The sequence below is a fragment of the Netta rufina genome (genome assembly GCF_964035555.1).
Source record: "Netta rufina genome assembly, chromosome: 8".
NCBI lineage: Eukaryota > Metazoa > Chordata > Aves > Anseriformes > Anatidae > Netta > Netta rufina.
In genome coordinates, this window is record NC_140131.1 from 6825272 (window position 1) to 6836973 (window position 11702).

The window sequence follows — 11702 nt, forward strand, 5'->3', positions numbered from 1 at the left end:
AACTTCATGATTGGTAAGTGTTAAGGTATATTTTTCTCCAAGTTACTGATTTCATCACTCAAGTAATCTATTAGGAATATATGTAAAGTCTCCAAGTATGCAGACCATGTACAAAATTTTTGTCCCTTGGCTCCCGGCTCTCCCTCTTTCATGAGGTTAGCCCAGATGCAAACTGTTACCCTAGCGCAGCCTATTTTTTTTTCTGAAGATATAGAACTGATTTTAGTAATTATGCTTGTCTAATTGCAGTGGTCTTCTAATCCATCATTCACGGCTTCTTCCTAGAGATATCCTAATTCAGCTTGTATATTCTGAATTTGGTACGGTGAGGTTCTCTGTCTGGCTTCAGATCTGCTACAGCTGCACATGCTGCTGCAGTAGAGGTCTTCCCATCATGCTTTTAAAGCAATCTGAAATCTACTGAAAGTTGGTAAATAAAAGCAATGTTTTCTATAGCAAAACAAATGCCTAATTTTTCCTAACAGGTATGGGATTTTGCATGAGTATGGACTTCCAGAGCTGTCCTGCTCATTTTACAGGGGACTTAAAATGTTAATTTTGAATGGGAATAAAATCCTTGACATTTGGCAATTTATCAACATTTTAGGACATTAAAGCAGATAGACTGTAGCATTAGCAATCTCTTTTGGTAACTTTCCTATGGCAAATTAATATCCTTCCTTGGGGGAACAGTATTAGAAGCTGTATTCGTCCTTTATTTTGGGTGCTTTGTCAAAAGAGCAGTTGTCTGTTGTTAGTGACCTGGTAATAGATGACTTAATATCACTTGCCTGTTCTCTTTTATAATGCACATGAAGATCAGTTAAAAGAGCTGTATCGTTTCATTTGTGTTATTAATAAATATGTTTTCTTAAATGAACATGTCTACGGAATGGAGAAGGAAACTAGGACTTCTAGGACTATCTCCTCTGAGTCAGCACGCTATTTAGAACAAAACAAAACCAAAAGACTTCAAGTATTATCATCAGTTTTATTTTGTTAGCAGAAGTTGTTAAGGCATTTTCAAACTAATTCATAAAATTGTTTTGCCACTAAGTCTTTGTTGTTTGATCTCTTTTAACCCTAATCACATCTTCCTTTCAATTTCTAATGTCACAGCTAGCTCACACTCTTAATTCTTTCATACCCTATTTCAACCTTATGCTTGTGTACTGCTAAAAAGATTTTTCTTTTAATACTCATATCTCTTGCCTCAATTTTTTAAGGATGTGTTTCTCCTTCTTCTGTAAGAATTTATTTCTTCTAACTTTCTATTAAGAAATTCAAAGGGTCATGCATTTTTAAGTTCAGAGGGGATTATCACAATTAGGTCTCCTAGGCACTACAAGCAGTGAATCATAATAATTATGTGGGCTGAACCTTTGGGGAGCGCAGGCCATATAGCTGCAATCGGTAACTTCTGCATCAAGTTGAAAAGATTGTAAGTTGCATTTCGCTGTAACACTCTTCTAGAAGGATACCTAGTTTAGGTATTTATGGATGGAGATCAGCAGAGAAGCCTTTTACTCTGTAAAATTAAAATGTGCATGTATGCTGGCAGAAAAACATGGTTGAAACAACATTTTTAACAATTCTAATTAAAGGTGCTTCACTGTATCTTTGCACGTCCTGCATTGCGTATGTGTTTGGCATTCTGTGGAAGTTTAATTTCTGATATTCAAATTTCTGATATTCATGCTCAGTATCCTTAGTATGTCCAGCTAAGAGATGGTGAATGAGCAAAATGAGATCTGTAATGAATATAGCCAAACATTTGCGACTTGCTGCAGCCAGAGGGCAGGTCCAAAGCAGTGGCAAAAAGTGGTATCGGGTAGTTTGGAGAGCTCAGATTAAGTCTGGTGGAGAAGTTGGGGCAGGAGGTGGAGGCTGGAAAAAGGTGTTTTTGGATCAGAACATAACTTGCTAAAGATTTGAGGGGGATATCCCATGTGCTTGGGATATCCATCTTTTCAGATTATAATATAGGTATGTATTTGGTTCAGGTAATCTGGAGGAATTCACATAATAATGATCAGTGTAGTGGTTAATTGAATCCTGGTTCTTAGTTTCTTTTTTCAAAATGTGCAGTTTTAGTATACAAAAATATACTGGTGTTACCCACTGGATTTTTTGTAGATTGGGGGATTAAGATGTTAAATTGGCAGAAAACTATTAAAAAATAATAATAATAATAAAAAAGTGACATCCAAGATTGATTTGAGAGAGGTTTAAATATGAGTTCCAAATAGTGAAATCAAGGATTAGGAAGTATGAAAATGTGTGAAATCTATGAAAGTAATTTATTCATGACATTTTTGTTGCTGAAATGAAATTGCAGGATGCTTTTTCACAAGTGTTTACAAAATGTGATGAACTTTAACTGTGTTATTTAAGTCTAAGTCATCTGGTAATGCTTGCACTCTAGATGGGCTTCTGATAACTGTTACTTAGGGGTAACTTAAAGGTATTCTAAATCTATTTGAATAAGTGTTATGGCTTGCAAATACAGCTCAAAGGTGATGTAAAGGGAGTAGGTAATCTGAAGGTGACATTCTGTCAGCTGTAGACAGAACCTGGCCAAGTAGCTTACAGGGAAAAAAATACAGTTTTTGGAGTTTAGGACACTTAAATTTTGCCAATAATATTTTATGTAAGTAATTTGGACTGTATCCAGCCCTCAAGAATTCGCTTCAGTAAAATTAAATTAACATTTTTTGTTGAATTTTCCACACTGAATTACTCAGCTTTCATTCTTTGCTGTGTTCAAGACATGTTTAATGACTCAGTGTAATGGACCTGAATCTGGGGAAAAAAATCTCTGAGTGCTTAGTTGGGGACCAAAAAAATCCATATGCCTCTCTAGAAGAAGGGGATTCTGGGGAGTTTGTTCTCATGTCTAGTATTCTATTTTTCTAAATTAGATTTTTTTTTTTTTTCCTAAAAAGTTATGGTGAATCATCTCTCTAAGTTTGTTGTCTCCTTGCAGATTTTTTTCTCCTGAAAATTTTCCCTTTGCCATTTCAAAATACGTAACAGCAAAATAATGCATTAACTTCACGTCCGCCTATTCAGCCACTTAATCTTCCTTTCAGTAGTTACCTGTTTCTCCTTGCCTCATTACTCAAACTGAAAATAGCATGGATTACTTATTTTAAATTACTAATTTCTTCCTTGGACATGGGAAGGTCTTATTCCACATTTCCAACAATTAGTGGCAAAATTTATGTACTTCAATCTCTTTTCTAGATATTGCAGTTAAAGATTTAGAAGCATCAAAAATGCATTTGTGGGTTAAAGCTTTAGCTTACTGAGGAAAACTTTAAAAGCACAAAGCAAAAGATAAAATATTTTGATTAGAAATATATATATTTTTTCCTTTAGATTCCATTAGAGTGAATTGAGTAAATATGCAAATGGAAATAGTTATTCTAGCATCATGAGTCTGCCTTGGAGTGTTTCAGTGCTTTGTAGTTGCTGAGAAGCAAACACCAGTATTTTATAAAGCCTGATTCTGACATCTTAATTGACTAACTGGAAGCATTACAGAATTTGAGCTTCAGTCAGCTGTTAGAAAGTTATCATTTCATGTCTTTAGAGATGTGGTACTGCTTGTAAAGAAAGGGCTAGTAACGTGCTGTATCCTGCTTGTGGCTAGCTGGCTAAAATACAAAATACTTTCTCTGTTTTGGCTCACTTTTTCTCTCCTAACCTCTTTCCTTTCTGTCCTGCTTCTTTACTACTCTCGCAGAGCACATCTGTGCAGCAGCTTGTGGCAGAGGTGTTGGTTCAGAAATTCTTTCTCTACTCTCGCATCTCCATATATCTAACAGTTTTTGGTAGTCCACAGTTAACAGAAATTACCATTTATCTGCCCCATCTTCTCTGTTCAGAACTACCCATAACATCAGTAGCCTTTCAGCCTCACTGCCTTATCACCTCTGACACCCCTGTGTGTAGAAACCTGGAGGTGCCGTCCCTGCTTCCCGTGAGTTGCTGCCAGAGCCGTGATGCTCTCCACTACCTGTCCTTGGAACATTTCTGTTCTTTGGCTGAGGTGTTAAAGGCTTTCCTCTGTAGTCTTGATGATTATCACTTCAGTTATTTTTTCCCCCCTTTCCTCCTTGTTTTTCTTCACTGAAATGCTTTTGCTTACTTTGCATTTCTTCCTGTCACTGCCCCATCCGTATCATTGCTGTCCCCTGAAAATTGTACTTGCTTGTCTTGGCTAATTCTCTGTTACAATGTCAAAGTCAAGATTCCCGTTTTGCTATCAAAGCCCCATGCAACCTTGCTCTGTCTGCGTCTGATCTCATTTCCCTGCATCCCCCAACTCACATTCCACATTCCTCACAGTCCTCTGACTTTATTGCTCCTTTTGTCTTCCTTTCATGCACTCATTTTTGCACTGTCTTTCATGCTGCCTATGTGCCTGGAACAGTCTTTAGCATCTCAGCCAATTTACAGCTTTGCATAAATTATATTTAATAATAAGACTAACAAAAGTTCATTATCTACATTATTTCAATTAACTTTGTACCTGCATAAGCAGAAAACAGCCTGAGGGAAACTACTGTTAAACTTTGTTGTGATTTGTTGTGATTCAAAGATACAGATTCAGGCACGACACTTCTTTGATGATTCAGCATATTTAATTTTTTTAAACAGTTCTGCAGGTGTTAGACTTTTTAACAGTAAATTTTGGGTTTTACTAGTTTTCTAGAAAAAAACTTTTTACTCCTGATACGTGAAACCACCAGCAGGTCGTCATCATATAACCTGGTACAGAATTCTTGCCCTGTTACCTATTTATCTATTTTACTTCATTTCATCCTTAGTGAAATAGATGTGGAAGGGCTTTGAATGTTACATTAACTTCATCTCTGAAAAAAAAAAAAAAAGTGTCTTCTGTGTTTAATCCTGTTTTTTAAAGGAATATTCTTACTTCCTAAAGAAGCAGTGAAAGGTAAGAAAGTAGGACTCAGCCTGGGAATTTCTCTCAGTCTGGCTACTTCGACATATAGGTTTTTAGAAACATCTTTTAATATGCTAATTTTGTTCTAATAGCAGAGAAAATCAGTAAAGGTAAAACTTTATGTGCTTCTGCAGCACCTGGCACAGCTGCAAGGCAGGGTATTCTGCAGGAATTATATATACTTACATAAAAATCCATCTGAAATATTTGTGTGTTTTTTTCCTCATTCCTTTTAAACACTGGTATTGATACTGTTCACAGATGAATTGAGGAACCAAATAAATGTGCCTCTAATTTGTTTTTAAATGATTTAGTATATTCTGGAGATTATAATCTGAGGGGTGGCTGCCATAGTAATGTGCCAGTCATCACGGCGTCTGAGCATGATGAAAAGAAATTCTGCGCTACACAGAGACAATACCACCAATTAGTATTTCTAACTGATCAAAGCTAGGGAACCAAAAAGTTTGCCAATAAATGTAGCTCAGTGGATGGCACTGGAAATTAGTTAGATTTACATATACTTATAAAGATTGCAGTCTTCCTATCAACATTATGGGAACTTTAAATGCAAGTTTAACAGACACTTCTTCCACTCACTGTGCAAACTGAATTTTTTTCAGTTGCATGAAGAATATAGCCATAGGCTTTTATTTTGCTGATGTAGTGAAGAAGCATTTTATGCTTATATTTAAAACGAGTATTTATTTCCTCTTCACATATTTTTTTAAATTTTAAACTGAAATTGAAACAATGAAGAAAAGGGAGATTCAGTAATTGATTATTAAATGTTTGTAGTTTCTAAAACTTTCGCACTCTGCTTTCTTGATATTGTTCTAATTACCAAATAAACCTAAAAATTAAGTTATTTTAAAGCAAACCTATTTTATCTTAAATAATTGATTGCCTCTTCTTGTTTGAAAGAGGACTCCTTTGGCAAGGATTCAAAATCCAGCTATGATCTTAACCCGAGCAGTTTGTTTAATCAAACATTACTCCAATAAGTTTTGCACGGTCTCCTCCCCGACCAGCCCTGTCTAGAACAACTAGTTTATCCTGCGACGAGTTGCTCAACAGATGTCATTCTGGTAGAATAATGCAGCAGAATACTTGTGCCTTGGCTAAAATTACTTCAACTTTGATCACTTTTGTTCAGCACATCAGTCTGGCATTGTGCTTTATACCAACATAACACTTTACCCCGAGCATGCCTTTCAAGCTTAGAATAGCAGAGGAATGTTATTGAATTCAGTGCAGTTACAGATGAGTTAATGAAAGAAGGGAAATACTGTTTTTTTCATAATGCTTTTCTGTTGTGCTTTGGAATTAAAGGGGAATTTGAGGAATGTGACTTCTGAGTTATTTATTTTTACTTCTGAAGACTTTTTGAAAACAATGTAATGTCGTTCTATTGATCTCATGTTTCCGTAAATAAGTTTCACTTGTTATTTCAAAATAGCTCTTTTTATAATTTAATATTGGGAAAATACAACTTTTTGATGTGTAATTGGAGAATGGTTATCTCACAGATATGCTTTATCCTGGTATTTATTGCAGGAAAACTAAAATAGCAAGAACCATATTCTTGTGATCACAGCTCAGTATTGTTACATGTTGATGGGATGTTGTGGGGTCAGTTCTGAGTAATGACATCTCTTTACCTTGATACTACTGCGAAACGAACACTGCACAGCAGGCCAGCTTCTTGTTAAGAAGCACTGAAGAAAGGCTGTTTGTTTTGAACAGTAGGAATGAGATCATACACCAAGTTCTATAGGGTTCTGTCTTCCATAATTCCATTTTTCACAGGTGCGTGTGTGTGTGCATACACACATGTACACAAAGATGCCCTATATATGTATAGTTGAAATGGATTTAAATAAATTTTTTTTGTAATTAAGCTATACTTGTATTTTTAAGGCATGGCATTCTTAAATATGAGGAAGCACTAATACAAAGTACACTTTACTTAAAAATATATCAGTATTCTGTCTAAAACAAAATAATGTTCTTGGTTTATTTTTTAATTAAAATATAACTCTCAAAATTTTAATTTAAATGTAGTTACCAGATCAATCTCCCTGCCAAAACTTCTGAACAAAACCAACATTAACCTAAATGTTATGTGGCATAAATGTAATGTACCATTTATGAGGAATTTTTGTAATTTCCAGTTGACAAGTAACAAGTGAAAGGCTAAAGAGGTCATCAGAATATGCTGTTTGCAATCATAGTCCTGGCATTTGCTTCAAGTCAAGTCTTACCCATCTGCTTCAATATCTTTTGGTTTAATGTGTCAAATACGTGGTTATTCTGTCTGCTGGCATCAGACTGTGTGGCCTCGTAGAGCTGGGAACAGGACACAATTTGTGACTTCCTGAGATGTTCTGCTGAAATGTTACGTCAGATGTTAGTAAAATGTATCAAACCTAATTTTTATCTATCTGAAAATGTTCTTTTGGCTGTTGTAAAGGTTGTTGAGGTCTTCGCTTACAAATGAAAGTAAATTTGTGTAGGCAGAGGAGGACCACACATTCCTGTGTAGCAGTTTAATAGAAAACAAATCAAAACCCAGCAGTGTTTGCTGTAAGCCTTGCATTGGCCACGGTTCTGGTGGGGCAACATTCATGTGTGATTGTTGCTTCTGCAATCTTTATCTTATTATCTTATTATATTTATACAGATATTACACAGAATTTGAACTATCACTCACTAGACAAGTACAAAAATACTTTTTTGTTTTTGTTGAGGTTTTAATAATTGCTCATCACAAAACATCTGATGAAATGCATCGGTTCTTTTTTAATGTGTTAATGTTTTTGAGGGAAGAGTTTTCCGTGTTTACCATACTTCATTAACAACAAATTGAGTGATATTTTATAGTTTTTTTTTTTCTTTAGCAGTTTGTTCACTTGCTTTCGGCAGCATTGTACTTCAGTTGTGTTGCACATAAACCTCTGAAACAGATCTGAACCTTTGACTGTTGGAGGAACCCATTTTACAATAATTGGAAAAGAATCAAAAAGTTGGGAGTTATGATGAAAATGATTGTATGCCTGTACACTTTTGATGGTACAAGTCCTGATTTTCTTTCCCAGGTAAAGAGGAATGTGTACGACCTAACTAGTATTCCTGTCCGTCACCAGTTGTGGGAAGGCTGGCCTCCTTCTGCCACAGATGACTCAGTAAGTAGCTTTGGTTCTTGTTTCATTTCTTCCTACAAATAGCTGATTTTAGTCATATTTTGATCAGAATCGCGCAATGGCTTTTATCAACCCATATACATTCAACAGAGCTTTTTACTGAAAGATAAAAGTACTAAGTTATTGGCTTATTGAAGCACATTTCCGTGGAAATTATTCATGTCTATCAAATTCATTGTGTTTTAAACTACAAGAAGCCAATGTTCTTAGATTGAAACAAAATTGCACATAAGTTTGAAATTTGAGGAGGACTATTGCAGTGTCCAATCTTCAGGAAAAAAAAATCCCATTTTTACATATATTCTGAGTAATCGATTCATGGATGATGTCAGAAGCACACGTTAAACAGGCAGGTTGAAATCAGTGGAGAGTATCTTCTTTGGTTCTTGGAGAACCAATATATCAACATATATCAACATTTGCAAGATTGCATTTTGAAACTGTAAATTTTATGTATACAAGATGCTTCAATTTTAAGACATATTTTAAAGGTTTTATTAGTACCATTATTTAGAAATAGAACATAATATTATCTGAGATTAACGTAAACTCAGTAACGGAATTAACTATAGAGAATTGCCTACAGATTCATGAATCTGTGGGATTTAACTGCAGAGTTCTGTTAAATATTAGACTTGATTCCTTGAATGGTTGTCTCTACAGCATATTTTACATCGTATGTTTCAGTTTTGCTCAGACAATTATTTTCTGGTAGTTCCTCTGCCAGCTGGTGAGGTTCACCTTTATTTTTAGGTTTCTTTTGGTTTTGTTTTTAAACACTTACATAATTATGTAGCTATGTTGTAGGTAGATGTCAAGACAGCGACCTGAGAAAATTATAGAAAAAGTTGAGTACTTTCATTTTTATAGAATCAAACATTTGAACTAAGTATTGTCCGGAGTATGCTACAAAGTGAAGATGGAATTAGGATTTGCTGTTTCTGTATGTTAGCATTATCTTCGATGCATTACTTTTTACTTTCCTGTCCTTTCCTACTCCACTTCTTGTAAAAGAAGATTTGCTGTTTGTACACAATTGCTGTGTTTTTTTCCTCTGGGTAAAGGATTTATGCAAATTAAAAAGAAAAATGCAAAAGCTGTCCAAATTTCTAGTATAATTGTTTGCAGAAACAGTAATTAGGTTTGTGAGAGGTGAGTTAATCTTTGTCCATGTATTCAAGAGCGTATATGAGAGTATAGATATAAGATCTGAAATAACAGCATGTTGTTGTGTGGTAATTAGTCTTTGAAACTTGGATCCATTTTAACATTTTATTAGTTTACATTAGCCCAGAGAAGAATTGGAAACTCAACCCTTCTAATCTGTTTTCTCACAGCTGTTAGGAAAAAAACAATAAATGATGGGGAAACCTTTCTTTGAGTAGGGTATATTGCATATGTAAAACTCATAAATCAGTTTTAAGTCTGTTTTTGCAAATGACATTGTTGCAGGTGAATTTTTCCCCCTTTCATCTTTAATGAAATTGGTGAATGTTGAGTCATCTGCTCCAAAGCAGGAGAGTCCTCAAAGCTCACTGCTAGAGTCTGCCGCAGCTGAGACTTGTCAGCTGTGTAAACAGATTGGAATGTGTTACCAACAAAAATATAATTAATTTCTGTCTAAAATTAGAGGCAGTAGCTTACTATTTATAAAGATTTAATGCTAGCAATGACTATCTGCACGTTTTTTCCTCTGCATGCTGGAAATATTCAGCAATAATTACTTAAGTAATAAGTAATGATCTCTCTCGTTAAGTGACAGATTTTTTAAAACACTTTTCCCATCGGTTTTGTTTGCTGTATTGTGTAGTGCACAGTCACAATTAAAGAGTTAAAGACTTGATTAAAATACTTTTTCATTTACATTTTATGCAGCAGAAGAAATACTTTGTAATACCACAGGAGGTTTTTCAGTGCAGTTCTCGTTAACCTTTGGCTTAGCAAACAGGACAACTAAATAGACTTGGCATAATTGGATTCCTGTATCATCTTGAGTCTCTTATGAACCTGACAGACTACGGTCTTCTGACATTATCAGGAAATTTAGTGGAGTCAATAGTCATTTAAAACATTGTTGCTTCGTCTCCCCTCAGAGTTAAGATACGTTCTCTGCTTGTGCTACCTAATGAAATATGGGATACTGTATGAATTGTCAATAACTCTTTTGCACGCTTTCACCAGGGAAATAGGTACCAAAACGTCCCCAAGTAGGAGAATGTTTTCATGCTGTGACGCTTTAATTGTGAGAAACAAGGCGTACATAGTCTGTGGAAATCTCATTTCACCATTCAACAAAGAAGCGTTTTTAGCTTTTATTGTGCCTGAATAACTTTAACACCGTGAATTATGTCTGTTCTGCTTCATTAAAGTTCAAACAATGTCAATGTATGAGTTTAAAATATTTTTTTAACAAGTTTACTTAAGTAAAACTTAAATTAAGTCTTTAATATTAATTAATCTATTTTGGAGGTATGTCATCAACTGATGCAGTGAAGTCTTGAAAATTATCCTAGAAAATTAAAAAATAATTAATTTGATTTAAATAGGTTCATGGTTTGTTCTCAATCTTTGTTTATTTTGGATATCATGACAACCTGAATGTTACCGAGCTTATAAAACGAAATGTGCTTTTGAATTTTTAGTGAATTATTCTGGCTTGGTTTTCATTTTCTTTGTTGCATTGGCTGAACTTCTAAAAGTCCTCTGGTAACTACTGCTGTTGTTGAGTGGAGCGAGCAACCTTCTAGTATGTATGCATTAAAAAAGTGAGATCAGTAGTAGGCAGTATTTCAGTTACAGTTTTTAAATGGAAGCATTATGATTTTATTTACATGAGAGCATGTGATTTTTGGGGTATCAGCTTTACAGATGCATGTTTAAGGTAAAACTTTTTCCCCCTTGAGGTCACTTTTTACTTTATTTCAGTAGGATGAATTTTTTGCCCTGGATCTTTCTGTTGTTTTTTTGGTAGCAGAGAAAACCAATACGCAGTATGGGAAGGAGAGAGGTTGCTTTTGCTCTGCTTTTGTTCTCTGTATTAAAGGTAGTCCTTACTCATTGTTTTAAGCCATTTCCATGTAGTGATGCAAAATGCATTGCTAAAAATTCTTCATAACGCATCAAAATTCTTCATAAGTAACAAATAACCAACTTGTCCAAATGGAACAAATTTGTATATGAAAAAGGTGTAAAATTTCTAGAACAAGTGGAGGGGTGGGGAAGGGAGAAACAAAGACAGAAAGCAAAGCTCCTGGTGGTGTAACTGTGCCTATGTGTGCAGGATCCATCCAGGGGACCTCCAGCTCCTGTCCTTGCACCTGCTGCTGCTAGTGCTTTGTTTCCCTGAACACTACTGTTAACCAGAACCTCATATCCTCATTTCAGGACAAGTAACCATACTTCATTGTACAGATATGCCAATGAATGTTAGCTGAGGCAGGAGTAGGTCTACAAGTCAGTCAGGTGCACTACAGATGAGTACCACTTGAGATGTCACACGCTGGTAATGAGGCTCTGCATCATCCCCT

General features: G+C 35.2%; 1 protein-coding gene across 1 annotated transcript in view; it reads left to right on the top strand.

Moving 5' to 3' along the window:
• FAF1 (Fas associated factor 1) overlaps nt 1–11702 on the top strand; it is a 158226-nt gene that overhangs the window by 68922 nt on the left and 77602 nt on the right. Inside the window, exon 8 of the mRNA XM_084290700.1 lies at nt 8071–8157. Coding sequence (XP_084146826.1) covers nt 8071–8157 — 87 coding nt within the window. The remainder of the gene's footprint in view (nt 1–8070; nt 8158–11702) is intronic.